General features: G+C 38.0%; 1 protein-coding gene and 1 long non-coding RNA gene across 4 annotated transcripts; one reads left to right on the forward strand and one right to left on the reverse strand.

The window, feature by feature from the left end:
• Positions 1 to 10,916, reverse strand: ap3s1 (adaptor related protein complex 3 subunit sigma 1). The gene is made up of 6 exons (XM_085425937.1): positions 10,620 to 10,916; positions 6,771 to 6,862; positions 5,799 to 5,910; positions 5,600 to 5,671; positions 4,328 to 4,435; positions 1 to 750 (listed from the first exon to the last, which is right to left on the reverse strand). The coding sequence occupies exons 1-6, from the start codon at positions 10,686 to 10,688 to the stop codon at positions 622 to 624; spliced, it is 582 nt and encodes a 193-aa protein (XP_085282063.1). The 5' UTR covers positions 10,689 to 10,916; the 3' UTR covers positions 1 to 621.
• A 1,842-nt stretch (positions 10,917 to 12,758) lies between these two features.
• Positions 12,759 to 16,083, forward strand: LOC146657666 (uncharacterized). 3 transcript variants are annotated; one of them, XR_014914090.1, is made up of 5 exons: positions 12,783 to 12,870; positions 13,570 to 13,635; positions 13,986 to 14,141; positions 14,594 to 14,686; positions 14,985 to 16,083. It is a non-coding gene; the product is annotated as an uncharacterized LOC146657666 (long non-coding RNA). The 3 variants fall into 3 exon arrangements; XR_014914091.1 differs by lacking the exon at positions 12,783 to 12,870 and adding an exon at positions 12,884 to 13,026; XR_014914092.1 differs by lacking the exon at positions 13,570 to 13,635 and having other exon boundaries at positions 12,759 to 12,870.
• Positions 16,084 to 17,025: the final 942 nt, after the last annotated feature.

The raw sequence follows: 17,025 nt of genomic DNA on the forward strand, positions 1-17,025 counted from the left end.
TTTCGTTTTGACGTTTATTATGTTGAAAAAAGAAGAGAAAATAAGTCATATACACACAAAAATTAAGAGCATCATTTGGTAAGACATGGTGAATCTTTGAAAAATACTTTGCATACAAATAAAAGAAAAATCATTTCATATATATTTTTCTGTCACACAGCATATCTTCAACATAATAATCTTCTGTACCCTAAATCTCTCAATACTGTACTAAACTGGTTCCAATTTTGGATTCGAAATATTTTTGCTTTCACTTCTACTTGACTGATTCTCTTAGTCTGGAAAAAAACAAACTCGTAAGACTGCCCCAAAAGGTCACTTCCTGCCACGCAATTCTCTTTCAAGTAAACACTTTAGCCGATTCCAGTGAGCTGAAAGTCATGAGCCAACCTTCAGTGAGGCGTAAGGAATGTACCATTCATAAATAAATACTTACTTTTACTTCAAACTGAGAAAAATAACACAAGAAGAAAGAGAAAGCACACGTACAAGGAGTGTCAGATCACACAGTACCTTGAAGATTTATAGTTTTGATAAAAGTTGGTGAATTGAGGTTGTGGTAAACAGATTGCATCACTGTAAACATTGGCTGACATCTGCAGGTTCGGGATCTCGCTGCCACTATTTGAAGGAGGGTAAATTTGGCACTTTTATGCTGATGTCACCAATGTTGATGTTTCTGGGCATTTCCGGGAGGTTCATGTTCTTTACAGCTGATACGGCACGAGCGGGCGCTCCTGCAATACCGGCCTATACACACACACGCACAAAAAACACACACAAGGAGGGTTGATAAGACAAACCAGTGAAGCAGAAAACATGCCGTTACAGGACGAGACACTGAAAAGTGAACACTCGACACACACAGTGCTAAACAAAGTACTAGACAATCAACTGCTGACAAAATGCAAAAGCACTGACAGCTACTGAGACAGACAACATGTGCAAATGTACATTCAGATGCCTTCATAGCTTCATACGCACATGCATTATTTTTCTCGAGAATGATTGGATCACAACCAGAGCCAATTATGCGTCAACGGTGAGGACATACTGTACTACACCATTCACTGATTTTGAGCACTACTTCACATTCATCAAATGGACAAAAGGCAGCATTGCTTGGAAAGTGAATCCACCGGACTCTTGAGGACCGATAAGGTTAAAATGGAAGGAGAGAATTGGGTAAAGCAGAAGAATGGATTTTGATATGAAGACGGTAATGATGTTCGGATAGATAGGTGGGTAGATTTCAGAAAATGTACAATGTTTGCTTTAGGAGTAATAGTACAGGTGATACTATACCTCTAGTGAGTTGAATTACCTCTGGGAGCCTACACATGACAGTAGCTAACATTTTTCTGTCTAAATACATATGAACAAAAAAAAAAAAAAAAAAAAAAAATAGTGTGTCATTTGCATGTGTGTTGTGTTAACTACTGATGATAGGAAAAGGCTGTAAGCCTACTAGCACTAAACTACAATGGGAGATCTGTTTTCAGTTACAGAGGAGGCACTTCACTCTAACACAATGAATCTCAATGTGAAATTATATAAGAGAAATTGAGCGTTTTTAAAGGGAAGAAACCAGCCAAGTATAGTTTTTATGATCAATAACACAGATCTGAATACTGAATGATTTGATGTTTTTGTCTCAAGTACGAGCAGACATTTGAGAATCAGTGCGGTTAGAGAACCCCCAGCTGAATCTTTGGAAGACAGACCCAAAAATGACCAAAAGGATAGAAAACTGCATGATCGCTGCCTCGCTAGAAATGAACACCCTTGTAAATAATTTCAGAGCCTGACACGCAAGGTACGCTTGGAATGGAGATTAATCCACTTCATGTTTCATAAGGTTATTTCAATAGGCTGTTTGTCTTAGGGGGTGTCCCTCCCTCTGCCAGGAGTCAAGGAGACTTGTGTTAGACGGAAAGATAACCGTGTCGTTAATCGAAAGGAATGCTGAGCCAGCAAATTGGCTCGGCATTAACAGTGAAGGATACTTTGTTGCTTTGCAGCAGGTCGCCTGAAGGCCTGCTGTGCAAATCCATTATAGTGGGTTTTTAATAAAGTACTGCGTGACGAACACACACAGAAATAGCAACGCCAGCTTCGTGTCACATAACTGCAGTTTGATTCTGTGCTTCACCTTCAAGCTCCTCCAAAGCTCGCTGTGCATGTGTAAAAACAATGTTTCACTGTTTAAAAAGGGACATTTTTGCTAGAAATGTTCTTGGCTTGGACTTCTATTATTATATTGTTTCTGCTGCGCAACACACAATCCTACAGTAAAGTCTCGAGCCACCCCTCATTTCTTTATATTTTGCTTCCAAGCAAAAATTGGTGTTTAACAATAGTTCTCCGTGCTGCACCTAGATCCCATTTTCCAAATAAAAATAGAACTCAAGACTTTTTAGCGAATAGCCCAGTATACAATCCCAGACAAACTGCACTTTGGTGACCTTTAGAGATACTAGTTGGTTTTACATAGACAAGGTAAAACATTTCTTTGTTTCTATCTATGCAAAGCTAAGTTATCCACCTGCTACATAAAAACCACTCACACATAAAACTTGTATCTTTTTATTTTGTTTTTTTATTAGAAAGACAGCATGCTACTACATCTCTAGACTGCAATTTCAACGACCGCGACCGTTTTTGTTCCTGATTAAGGAGGGAAACATTTTTGGGTCTGCCACGAAAGATTCCTACTGTATGTTAGTGACGTCACTTTACTTCAACATGGAGGGCCATATGAAGAGACTCAAGAGGGTGGGGGGGGTGGGGGGGGGGGGGGTGGTAAACTGCAGTTAAGGTTACAGTACTTGGTTGTAAATTTAGCAGTACCTGTGTCTACCTGTCCTGCCTGGTAGACTGAAAGATAAACGTCTGTAAAGAGAGAGAGAGAAAGAGAAGAATGGAAAGAACTGGACAGGGTCAGGAAAAAGAGGAATGAGGAATGTTAAAGCAGATTAAAGTAATTACAGTTTATCTCCACAGAAAAAAAGTGATAGGACCTATCATACACCACAACTGTAAACTGTATACTACAATTATGTATAGCTGCGAAATATAGAGATATTACGTGACAAGAACGTGCGTTTTGAAATGCGATTAATATCATAATCGTTCCTTGCCAGTCGTGGAGAAGAACGGCTCGTTCCTCGGTCTCCAGAGACTGACCTATAATAGAACGGTGCCACTTTCAATTAGCATCAGTGTGATAAACGAACTCTGTGGTCTACGATAGGTCCAAGAGGGAAGAGACAGAGCAGCTCAGATGATCGTAGAACAGTAAAAGATCTGCTTACAGAAGGTCAATCGAAAAGGAAGAGTCTGTCTGCTTAAAATCACACAATGCAGCTCAGATTATTAAAAAATATATACACTTTTTAAAAAAAAAGAAAAAAAGGAAATCTACTGTTAGAGCACACAATTAATCAGCCAGTTAAAAACCTGAACATGAAACCCTTCAGTTTGTCAAGGAAGCAAACAAAGTAGAAACAAATTTGTATGACTTTGTGACTTTCGCTGTAAGAGTAAAACAGGATTTCACCAAAACTCTGACTCAATGCTGATACATTACTGCAGCGTGCTGCAAGTACTTTGGAAACAAAGGGCCAAATCATTAGTGCAGTTCGATTTTAGGACTATCAGATGCTACAATCCACATTATTTTGCAAATAAGTGATTTCATAAAATTGTCTCTGGCTGTCTGTCAAATTAAACTTTTCAATTCGTAAAATGAATGTTTCTCTGCTAGCAAAAGCTGTGTGCAAAGCAAAGCAATGTCCTTGCATAGAGCAGTTATCTAAGCAAGGACACTGGCTTGTAGATGCAAGAAAACAAGTCTGAAAAGCATTTACTACAACACGGACAGCGCAGAAACTTCACATTCTCTTCTAAAATAAAGAGCATATAAAGACACAGCCTGGAACCAGCATATTTTCACTACTGTATTTCAAATATAGATGATATGGCTGATTTTATGGTCACTGAATCTGGAGGTGCTTTGGAAAATGGTACAGTTAAGTCTTCATAGAAATGGTAGAAGTGATGACTATGGCTGTATAGTATACTGAGAGATACAGGAGAGAATATGTTGAGTCTTGATCTGAGTTGAGAGCAGTGCAGCAGCAGGAAAAGAGACCAAAAAAAAAAAAAAGAGCACAAACACTCAAGAGTGGGTAGGGAGCATCCACAAGGTCACTGGAGAATAGCATGCAGGGTGCAGCATACACACATGCCTGCATACTGTATACACCACCTCAGAGTTTGGCGGTAGCATCAAGACATACAGTTGAACTGTCAGGGTCACGCTTACCTCAGACTTCTCCATCTTGTTCTGGGCATCCACCTGCGTGATGATTTCATTCATGTTGGTCTCCAGGACCATCCCACCCATTACCATCTCGGCCAGAATGTTGTGGACCTGAGAGGAATTACCGGTAGACGTGAATCTAATCGTCACGCAAAACTTTTTCCTCATACTGCAGCATTACAGTGCTGTGAGAAAGTCTTGAGACACCCCTTATTCTGTGTATTGTTCTGTATCAACATGACATGTCTCGGCATGGTGTGTGGGCCTGGATAAAGAAATGGGAAAAATCCAACAAAGACCTGACTGATACATCTGGCCCTTCGCCTGATCCATCTACTGTTTGCCAAAGCCTCATCGGAAACAGTCTGAATGCAAGGGTGGCTGCCATGAAGCCATTCATAAGGAAGGAAAATGTGGAGAAAAGACTGACGTATGCCAAACTGCACAAGAACTGGACTAAAAATCAGTGGCAACAGTTCTGATGGAGTGATAAATCCAAATGTGACATTTCTGATTCAATTCTCATCAATATGCACAGAGGTGCAACAGTGAGTGTCAAAAGCCATCTTTAAAACACAGAGGAGGCTCTGTGACGGCTTTGGATCTTGACAAAATTGATGGAATTTTGGACGTAAAAAATCACCATCAAATTTTGAACCACCATGCAAAATCATCTGGAAAGCATTCAAATAAAAGCTTTGGTTGTCCTCCAAGAAGCCTGGAGAATTATTGCTGAAGATTCCTTAAAGAAATTCAAAGAAAGCTTGTCTAAGAGAGTTCAGGTTGTACCAAATATCAATTTTCAAAGCTGTTATTGCCTCACATACTTCATTTCCAAGTTTGCACCCATTTCCCATTTTCTTTGCTAAATATAAAAGTAAAGTATGTGACCTTTCTAAGTGTTTTATTCTTAAAATAACAATGCAGGGATTCTTCTGGTTTTTGTGGCTCCCCCTTAACCAAGTTTAACCAGAACCAAAGCAGGATTGCCTGAATTATCAAACAAAACAATGAGGGTGAATAGACAACATTTGTAGCCAAACTACAGTTCAATCTCAATCGGTCCCCTAAACACTGAATTAACTATATAAGAACAAAAATGCCGCTACACAACATGTTATGGAACAAGGCAGGTTATCAAATTTTGTACCATAACACGAGTCACTAATGGCTACAACTGATTTCTGATTTCATAGGAGGTCGAGGTCGTTCCGAGGCTCAAACAAATAGTATTATAAACATGTTACATCACAAAGAGACAAATGAATTTATTACCTTGTCGACATGGAAAATTAAGTCAAGCTCACAGACGTTCTCAAAGCACTTGTCCAGCGTTTCCACAAATACCTGCAAACAAAATAGAAGAAAGGGCTTGTAGACCTAAAGGAACACAGTCTGCAAGAAAGATCCTGAAAGCACACCGACAACTATGGTGAAAGAGACGGTGGCATTATTGTTTTTCCCAGGCTTTTACCTGGATTAAGTCTAAAATTCCTAGTTCGCTCTCTGAGGAGTCGACACAAAAGACAAAGTACAATGTGGCGTAGTGTCTGTAGATCAGCTTGTAGTCTGATCCTCCAATCAACCTGAAAAACAAGAGGCAAGAAAACATTAGAGAAATTGCTCCTCATGAAATATATAATGAGGCCTGTCAGGCATGCCATAGAAACTACGCTCTACTATACACTTAGATAAGGGAATCTTAATGTATGCTAATCTTTTGAACGTACGCACAAGGTTCACGGGGAGTTTAACACTCAGAGAGAACTCTGAACCCTGAGAATGACCTGATTTAACTAGTATGAAGTAAACACAGATAAAGACGTGAAGAAAAATAACAAGATCTTTTCAGTTATTATGAGTCAGTGTAACGGTAGTACACAACATATACAAGCGTGAAAAGATAGAAACTGGTAGTGGTTATTCAGCCTCTTGCTGGGTTTGATAAGAAATCACAGTTTCTGTTAACAACAGGAAATGTAGGAACTCTCCCTCGGTATTATGCAATTATTAAATAAAATGAGTAAATGAAATTAGTTTTGGGTTGTGGGCTTTTTTATGCGTTTGTTGTGCTCTCCATTCAGTGACTTGATTCTTATTAGGTTTTTTTGCTACGTATATTTTTTCATTACCCTTCAATTTTGCAAAGTGTAATGAGACAAAAAAAAATATGCAAGAGCAACTGCGAGCAGTGGTGTTTCACAGCTCCACGCCTAGTTCCTCATTCATGAATGTTAAATGAAGATCAAACGAACACCGTTGCTATTGATTGCCATTCATACAGCCCTCCGAGCTTTCCTTTGGAGAGTGAAATTAAGTCCTGTAATGTTGCGTCAAAGTCAATTATCTTCTGGAGTAGATTACTTCCACTAAAGCCTGCTTCTTTAGCATTTAGACACAGTCGCGTATGCACAAACAGGCTCAACCGAGCAACCTCATAACTTACATTCCTCCTTCGAGGAAATTGCAGACATTCTCATCTCTTTTTGAGACCAAGTGGAAGGTTTCCCTGATGATCTGTTGCTCTGTGTCTTCATTCTGGAGGACGAATTAGGAAACAACAGGCTGTTAAACACAGCGACAGTAAACAACGTGATGTTTGCCCACTTAATTGCTTCCAGTGAGCCAGTTCATTACTATTAGCCAGAAGACTGGTCTGACAGGATATTAATGGTTCCTCTCACCTCTCCCTTTTTGTTTTTTTTATTAAATACGTGTATTCCTAAGTAGCTAAAAATAAAAGATTTATATAACAAACACATTTTTCAAAATCAAATATACAATACCCAGAGGTCACAGAGGCTCTTACTAAACCATGTCAGGGAGGCTTATCTCTGCAAAGAGATGAGATTATGTTCAAAGCATTCAATATCCTTAGGCATGTTTGAATGAATAAGGGAACAAAATCTTCTTCATCAGATTGTTCTGTCTTTTAAATCATATTGAGGGCTCACAGAAAGGATCTAAAAAGACAGTCTCTGCGCTGTCAATACAAGCTCAACAACCTTGCTAAAAATCTGCTTTACTGCAACTCTAACAATGACACAGTCTCACCAAAGGGTGCTAACGTCCTCTCTGGATCTTTAACAGTTCAGTGAGTAAAGGGAGAGCAGAGGGTGACCAGTATGCAGCTGGCTAAAAATCAGTCATGTGATGTGCAGCATGGGACTTAATGATACAGTCACAAAGCAGAGCAGAGCAGTGAGCCTATTGCAGAAACAGCAGCAGCTTTTAAACATGTCAGAGTTTGAGAGTTTCCCCATCTGGTTACATGAACCTGCAAATCTATTTGAAATTCTGGAGGTTCACAAGCAGCAACACAGTATAAGTTACATTTAAGGACCAACAGGAGGCTAAATAAATAACACGATAATATATGTTAACATATTTCATGTGGTAGCCAAACATACCAGAAACCCTAAGATTATAGAAGGAGATTTTTAATTACTAGTATTCAAATTTTAAACCGTTAAAAATATTACCAGGTGAAGCGATTTTCCCGTTACGATACCGAGAAAATCGTTATCAATAACGGCCACCAGAAAATATCTGAGCCCTACTCACCTTTTTCAATCCCCCTCCACCTGAGGACTAACCAGTTATGGTGAAACCACACCCACTGTAACAATTGTTGGAAATTGATATCACCATGGTGACAAATGCAAGTCAAAACAATGATCAAAACTACATATGATGGTCCCTATACAGCATTTTCCATTATGCAGTAGTTAGTATGCCAACGGGGGGCCAAAGAAGGTCAGCCAATGAGCCTGTGACACAGGACATGGCTGCCTAAGGCTCACTGATGTACAAAGAGTGCAAAAAAGATCTACTACAGCACAAGATGCTGACAACCCTAATGCTGCCTGTCATAGAAAGTTGAACCTTTATTTGTATGGGGCCTGTGTAGCCACAGACCACCACAGAAACCACCAGCAATGAGATCAGAACAGAACAGTGTAAAAAGGAGAACTGGTCTGAACATTTACACCACATGTGCCATCAGGTCTGTGTTGCATTATTTACCTGTGGAAAGAAGGCAGCCAGTTGCACTATAGGAACTGGCTTGCCAGCATAGCCATTGTGTTATACTCTGTGCAACATCCAACTGGGAAACGGTGGCTGGCAGTTATGTTTATGCTACATTAACAGATAGCGTATATCCTTTCACTGCAACAGTTTTCACTGATGCAGATGTGTTATTCAGCAGAATAATGTGCTCAGCAACACTGCAAAAAATAACTCTGGAATGGGAATATGACAGAGGTCAGCGTCACTGTGCTTGATAGCACAGGACACCTTCAGAGCTGTTTTGGAGGTCAGAGCTGTTTTGACAGCCTGGACGAAGGGGAGCTACAAAATATTAGGCAGGTGGTTTTAATGGTGCAGCTTTCACAGTGCATGTTCATCCACCAGCCTCCACTCATGGGTCTGCACATCTCTCCTAAAGCATGTTTTAGCACATTGTTACTTTAACACGAGAACCACGACGTCCTCATCAAAAAAAATAAATCATAAAATAAGCAAAGCAACTTTTTTGTAAAAGCAGTAGCACAAAAAAAAAGTCTATACTGCTACGTAAAAGTTATGGCTTACATTACTTACTGATGATGAATGAATTATATATAGGGAGAATTTTTATGTGCACATATTTCTCCCTCCTCTCAAACTGGACACATGCTTTGGGTTTATGTCTGAGCCAGCAGGCTGGCTTTAACAACCAGAACAACGCCTCTTCAGCTCTGCCACTCAACGCAGACACACACACACACACATATAAGGCACAGCCACACTAAGACAAACAACATACCGAGGCTTAACAATAAACTCTTATCAATTAACCGAGTCCTAAAGATAGTTTTCACAGTCAGTCGGATGTGTGAAATTGTATATGCAGCCAGCCTGTAAGCCGACACCTCAACTGGTAACATAACAGATGGCATCTACATGGACTACTTCTAATCCAATCAATTTGTGTTTACCCTCCTGAAATACAAACGCATTAATGTCCATCTCAATAAATAATTATGCAACATGGAAAATGAATCTGAACAAATATTTATATGGTTAAATTCATTTGCTGCTTTCTATTTTGAAACCCCTTTTAGAGATTCTGCTTTCTAAAAATGATGCATACATAATGATGAATACATAAAACAAAGAAAAGCACCATATCAGCAGACTGGAGGATCTGTAATGAGGATGCCAGACTGACTAATCAATCAAATTACCACTTGGTATATACTTATGTTTTTAAATACAGACTGCTGGGTGATGCCCATCATCTGTTTTCTTAAATCGAATCTTTTCGGGATGTTGTTCTACCCTAAAAACATTCAGTTATCTAGACTGAGATCAAATCGGAAATCTGCATTTATGAGTTCCAGCTGAATCCATCTCCAGTGCTTCTAAATCCACTATTGAACAGCGCAACGAAACTCACATGTGAAAAGCAGGTGCTTGGAAAGTGTGCAGAATTTTTAAGCAGGTTCAACTTTTTTCTGGCAATTCATCTGTTAATCAACTTTTGTTTGTGTGTGTCCCCAATTTGTCCCCAAGAGTTCATTCAGGGAGCTGGACCAACGCATGTGCAACCTTGTTATTGTGATACCTACATAAAAAGAAGGCGGCCGTCTTGAGGTATAAATCCAATTATAAGACCAAGCCAGCACAGCTCACACAGCAAATGACATTACATAACCTGGCATTTGTTCCCTGTAGCTTTTTAAACAGAGCAGGTAGCCTGCTTTAGTGATGCCAACTTACAGGCAATAATCTCATGGCATCAGTGATGGTGATGGGATGGACTGAGCACGAGTCACTCACAAGGGCCACAGCTATTACAGTCATGTGACACAACCAGTAAACCTGCTTCGGGCTGTGCATCACACAGACTGTATATAGGCTGCATGAGATTAGATTTAATAAGCTAAGTGAATAAAACGGAGCTCACTCCTGTTCACGCAGCCTCAGCGGGAATGTGATAGCCTCGCTTCGGCTTGCACACGTTTAATTATTCATATTTTTAAAGGCCAGCGTGGATCAGAGTGGCATCTTATAGCCTACATCAGTTTGAAACAACTGCACATTATTGAAGTACCCACAGCTTCCCATTCAAACAGTGTGCAGCACAGTGTCATTAATGCTGACAGTGATTGAATTTTTTTAAAAGTGTCCTCAGCACAGCTGTACAGCTTGTGATATTTTTTTAAATTAACCGTTTCCACGTTGACCCGTGAATCTTACATATGTGCAGCAAATAAATGAAAAATATTAAGAAGAAATTTTCACTCACATAATGTTCGTAGAATTTAGAAAGCCTTGGTTTGCCGTGGTTGTTGAATATTAAAATGGCTTTTATCATGATTGTAGCGGATCAGAATGAGGCGGGGAAGAGAAAGGGATCAGTCTGCGAAAGACTGGTGTCCGTCAGCTCCGGTGAACCCAGATCTGAGCGGGATTCACGGCTAAAGCCCGTCTCGATTTAAGGTTAGTAAACGGGATAGCTTCGAGCTACACTCTGCTACTCCTTCATCGTCTCTTTACGGAAATATTCCACGTCAAGGACCAGTCATGCTCTCCTCCTCCTGCTACAGCAGCCGAGATGGCTCAAACTTTGCTGTGGGTAAATGCAAATCACGGGGTTAAAAAAAAGAAGAAGAAGAAGAAAGAGCGTTTATTGATTTGTTCCTCATTCTAAGAGTGATTCTCTCCACATCCACTGGGGTCAGCCCAAGCATTTTCTTAATCACTGAACTTATTTTACTGTGATCACCATTTTTAATATTAAGTTGATGTTTCTTCATCTTCTTCATCTTAGTGGAACTTAGATTACCCCTAAAAAGTCCTGAAAACTTATTAGAGTAACTTTAAAGGTAGGATAATATTCATGACAGTGACATCTTTGGCCAGTTAACCTAAAGCACATATCTCTGGACAATGAGATGCAGGTGGTCAACGGCGTCACCAAGGGGGGCGTGGCCACTGGCCAGCCACCAAGATTATCCTATGTTGCTAATAATGTTAATAAACGTGATTACAAGAGAGCAGAAGGCACCCAACAATCAATCGATCACTTAAAAAAGATTATTATGGATTTCAAATCTTTTATCTTATTTTCATCTTATTTGGTTAAATGTTGGTCACTATTTTCAGTGATATCAGCTTTAATAGCAGGAAATTAAGTAGGTATATAATAAGCTATATTTGACAACAGCATAATAAAACTAGAAATTTTGTTTTTAGTGTGCCACACCAATATTTTTAGTGGCCCCCAACTAGCCACCCCAATGAAAAAATTCTGGAGGTGCACCTGGGTGAAGTAACTAGAGGAAATCCACCCAAGCACCCGGGAGAGCATGTAAACTCTACACAGTTTCAAACTAACCGTCTTGCCATGAAAACACAGGACTAACCCTGAAGCACTGAATGCCAAATGAAAATTTTATCCAAAGTTCACAAGGTTGATTATCTGGGAATATTTTATATATTGTTAGTGCATTCTCCAAAAAATTGCATTTGGGTCTGGTGACATTAGAGGAAACGTGATGAGGTCACAAACACTGACCAGGTTAACAAAGGACCAAGAATTCAATCATCAAATTTCATGACGATATAAAAATATGAGATATAGCCATGCTCAAGAAGACAACAGTAAAATGTGCTGTAGTCTTGTTTATGTTCTTAGTTAAACTTTTAACTTTGAAGGAACATTATTTGAAATTATAAACATAAGAATTTTTAACATTTGTCAGTGTTTGGAAATGTTGCCTCACAACTTGGCACACATTTAGCCTTTGTGTCTTTATACAAGCTTTTAATGTTTCATTTAATTTAAACATGTTTTTAATCGTTTTTTGGTCCATCCATCCATTCTCTTCCATTTATCCACATTTTGCAAAGGGGGCTGGAGCTTATCTCATCTGTCATAGGGCAAGAGAGGCCAGGTAGACCCTGTAAAGATCACCAGTCTATTGCATGGTCAACACATTTGTGCTTAATTTTATGACACAAACCTTTTTGATTTTGTGTTAGAAAAAACTGGTTTAAAAGTAACTTAACTCTAAGGCAACTTGTTTTTTAAGTTAGAAATTCCACATTTTTCACAGGATCACATCATTGATCCTGGCCGATTTCAGTAATATTTATTATAGTAAACGTTAGAAAATCTGGTCCTCTAATGGTTTTTATACACTCAAAAAAATGAATGAGGTGGATTGTTCAGTGTATATTAATTATTTATTTTCATTTTACTTAAAATATATGTTTTTGTTAAGTTAACATATGTTTTTCTAATCAAGTCTACGTAATTGTGTCTATTATTCAACGTACATAATACTAATGTGTTACTTGATCGCATAACATTTAAGTTAAGTCAATGAGGATCGATATACCTTGTATATCCACAAGGTGGCAGTAATGCAAAAACAGTTGTAATGAAACCGCGCAGAACAAGAAGGTTTCACGGCTTGTGCCTGCTCATGCGCAAGACTTCAAATTTAACTGAAAAAGGCTGTTTTGGCGCCAAGCTGCTGTTTCTTTGAGAGGTAAGACCACTTTTTTCTTTGACTATGTTGTGTAGTATCTATATGTCCAGCATGGTTATATTTTGCGTTTGTCTTACAAGACATGTTATATCGTTTGCGTGTGCTTGTTTTACATTAGTTTTACTGGGTCCTGGACATGCTTATTTTGTGGACTGTGTAAGAAACATTTTTATTGTTTTTTGTTTTATTAAGGGATTAGCTACAGGGGTTCATGGGGTTATTCTTTCAAGGGGTTATTTTTCCATTTGCTTTCTTGGGATTCCTTTTCTGTAATCCGAGAGTCGGAAATATCGAATAGGATAGCAAGGATAGCATAAAGTGACATTTAAAATCCAAAAAGTCAAGGGCGAAAGCCACTGTGACACCATTGTTCTGCTCTATCAGTAATCTGTATTATGTAAAAATGGTCTGTAAATACAGCATGTTTCCTAGCGGAGTTATACATATCAATGTAGTTATAAATTACAGTTTGTGAAAGTACACACTTAATTTTTTTAATAAAATTATTCAAGACATATGAGTGGACAGACAATGGAGGTCGACAGACCTGGTGATAATTGCTTCTATAGAAAGTTAGCACATGGCAGTGTCAATCTCTTGCTTTTCTTCTGAGTAGTATTTTATTTAGTTGTAATTCAAACAATAATTTGCTTCTTGAAATTAAGTAATGAATTTCTTGTTTTACTTTATAAATCTCAGATCCTGCCTTTACCTGCTCCCTCCTATACTGATGTGGTGTATGTGGTACTGCTGAGCTTGTATGTGGTATGTGAACTGTTATACTTTTAAAAACAAAACTGTTTTATAAGTTAAGTTTTCTTTTGTGACCCATCCCATGCCCCTGTTATTTCGTCTCCACATCTGAACCATGGTAAAGGTTGCAGTTCAAGGGCCTGAGGCATGAAATTCTTTTCAGATCAGCTGTGATCAATATTTTTTGGAACTTGATAAATAACAATAAAAGCTGTAATGGCTCCATTAGCATTTTGTGTAAATGTTTGTGTTAAAATTATAGCTTTAATGAGGTCTTTCTACATTAGTTTTAGTTTGTATATGTGTACATATAGTATGTATATTTACAGTACAGTATGTTGTGTTTGTTGACATATTTTCAGGTGGAAGCAGAATATGTGAGGATTACTACTGCTGCACATGTTCCAAGGCTTTTTACACAACTTGACCAATACACTGACCAGCTCATAAAAGTCTTCAAGAAAAAAGGAGGCGTTGCAGGGAAGAAAATTAGACAAACTTTGGCCCCAGCCACACAGGTGCGTTATTCTGTTGGTAGCAAAATATTATGGCTAATAAGATCATTTTCAAATTTAAACAGCTAGTGTATGGTAGCTGCACAGTGCACTTACATTTATATTAAGCAAGACAAAGTTTGGTACTCAAAACGTTGGAAAATTTAAATTACCTAAACATATGTAAAATCTGATCCCTTGATTTAGGTTAAACCAGAAGTGAATGTTTTTATGTTATGTTTTGAATGCAAAAAAGATGATGTATTAGTTTGTCTTTACCTCCATTATGGACATATATAATGTGGTGGAAACCCTGCCCAACAGGTTAACTATTCATGTCCATGTGATGATTAGTTGGTCTTGTGTACATGTCTATCTGTGCAGTGGCTATGTCATTCATTTTGCGTATAATGTGAGTTTCTGTCATCCTAAAGTATTTCTGTTTTCTCTTCCTGTATCTCTGCCACTCTCTACAGAAGGAAACCATTGAAAAGGGGAGGGAGTGTGTCCTCAGGGCACTACCTTTTTACCTGAATGAAGACCCAAGCATCCTCTTCAAAGAATAATTGGTTGGTAATTTTAGTTTAGTTTTTTATCTGTATTAAACCAAATTTTGAATAACTAATGTTGTTGCATGTTGTAATGTTGTTGTTGTTGTAATTTGCATGGAACCTGTTTAAATGTTTTGGGAAATCTTCTTGTATACCCAAACTATTTATATTTATCGTTGAATCTGTAGTCTGAAATAGTGGCGCACTGGGGTGCATGTTCCTAATATTGTGTTTACGTCATTAAAGGGTAGCTTTGGCCCTTTTTCTTTCTTTTTTTTAAAACTGGACGCCATTTTTCTATGTTTTTGTGTCTAAGCTACAGCTGTTCAGAGGGAGCTGGAACAAATTACCCTTGCTATCTTTACCATCGAAAGAGCTGATGCCAGCACTCCTCCAGCCGATGTGGGTATAACCATCTAGTGTGTCCTGCATGACCTGGAAGACCTGGCCTCTGCATGTGCACTCTTAATGGGTGGGATATATGCACTGAATCTCAGTTAACCTCAAGACTGAAAGCTAAGAGACAATCAAAAGTATTGAGATTTAAAGGATTTAATTGAGAGATGATACTGCACCAGAAATGTTGAAGGGTGGTGTGTATATTAGCGTTCAAGGCATATTGTTATGAGGTGGAAATATGTTCATATTCAGTTTGTGTTACATTGTGTGCATTGTAAAGGTAATTGCAATACATACTAAAAATAAGGGTAAGTTAGGAGGTTGATCTGATATCCCCGTGTTGGTGTTGTTCCCAGATCATCATACTAAATGTTGTTCCAGGATCAACATTGCAAGTGACCAATCAGAATGTTGTGACGTCATACTTTTGCGACTTCGGGAAAAACCGGCGTAAAACAAAAAACTGTACTTAAGCTGCGTGAAACCGCCTCTGTCCGCCGATCAACTGACCCTAACCCTAACCCTTTAATAAACAGTAAGCAGAATTGATATTGTCCTTGCAACATTGGAATTTCATAAATGCACGAATGGCTTGGAATAGAATAACGTCACAACAATGTGATTGGTCACTTGCAATGTTGAACCTGGAACAACATTTTCATGATGGTCTGGGAACAACACCAACACGAGGATATCAGATCATCCAAGTTGGGAATGCAGGATGAATGTATATTTTGTGGACTTTTAAAGACGAACAATTGTTTCCATGTTAAAATGTTTACATCTGAAGTTTTTTGCCCAAACACTGGTAAAATAAATGTTGACAGTGGCAAGTGTTAAATGGTTACTGCTGTGCTGTTGCAAAAAAACTGAACGCTGACAAGCTGTTTTATTGTTAGACCATAATGTTGGCATGTTTTGTTAAAGTTTTATTTGGGATGGTGATGTAATTTTCTTTGATTGCTAATATCAGTGGACTATTTATTATTATTATTATTATTATTATTATTATTGTTGTTGTTGTTACATTTTTTTTTTTTTTTTTAAATTGTGGCTGTTGAGGTGGACACTTCACTTTGCATTGTTAAAGGAAAGCACTTCATTGGCATTGTGTTACTGGACTGACCCTAAGCAATCATTGCAAATAGCAACTTTGCTATCCATTTTAGACACTAAAAGAAAAAAAACACTCACAGACCTTACTAGCATCACATGTGCATGACTCAAGTGTCATCTTATCAATGTGTTATGTGATCTTCAATGCGTTTTTTTTTTTTTTTTTTTCTTCTATTTCTGGTAGATACAGACATTTAATTTAAAGTCTTGATGTTGCATCTGTCTACATACTGTTAATTACTAACCCTAATGAGCTGTTGTGTTTTATTTTGGACTGGGTTTACACAAATGCTCACTGAATGTGTTGGCAATAAAATAAATTTTAAAAAATAAGTTGGATGTACTTAATTCATTTGTATGGAACCTGTTGACAAAATAGATTTATGTAAAACTAATTAATAAAGCACAAGGTGGCTGAAAATATAATATTTGAATTAATCTAACTTAAATTTAACATTTTACTGCCACAAATAAGAAATGTGTTGAAGTAACTAATCTAAACTATCTAACCTGAAAATATATCATCTATGTTCATACAACATAACTTGATTTAGTTAGTCTTAAATATGTCTTGTTAATCTTAAGTAGTTTTTTTAAATTAGATGAACTAAAGATTTTTGCTTTAAACTAACACAATTCAATTTCGTGGAACCTGTTGACAAAATAATTTTAATTAAAGTCAACGTTTCATTTTTTTGAGTGTATGGTTTAATGTAAACATCTGCATGAAAAATGCTATGCAGTCTAAAGTCCTCTTGCACTAAAAACACAAACTTGAACGATGATTTAGGCAGCCAGCAACTGTTTTTTGTTGTCACCATACAGCATACAAAAAGAAGGCT

The sequence above is a fragment of the Rhamphochromis longiceps genome, linkage group LG12, assembly GCF_057381845.1.
Source record: "Rhamphochromis longiceps isolate RC_006_pf linkage group LG12, R_longiceps_female_GT1.1, whole genome shotgun sequence".
NCBI lineage: Eukaryota > Metazoa > Chordata > Actinopteri > Cichliformes > Cichlidae > Rhamphochromis > Rhamphochromis longiceps.

Excerpts from the sequence above, each read along its gene's own strand:
- ap3s1 (XM_085425937.1), bottom strand. The coding sequence starts at position 10,688 with ATGATAAAAGCCATTTTAATATTCAACAACCACGGCAAACCAAGGCTT. Across the intron at positions 5,672-5,798 it reads GAATTTTAGACTTAATCCAG|GTATTTGTGGAAACGCTGGA; the intron begins GTAAAAGCCTGG and ends TTTTGTTTGCAG. Across the intron at positions 4,436-5,599 it reads TAATTTTCCATGTCGACAAG|GTCCACAACATTCTGGCCGA; the intron begins GTAATAAATTCA and ends AATTCCTCTCAG.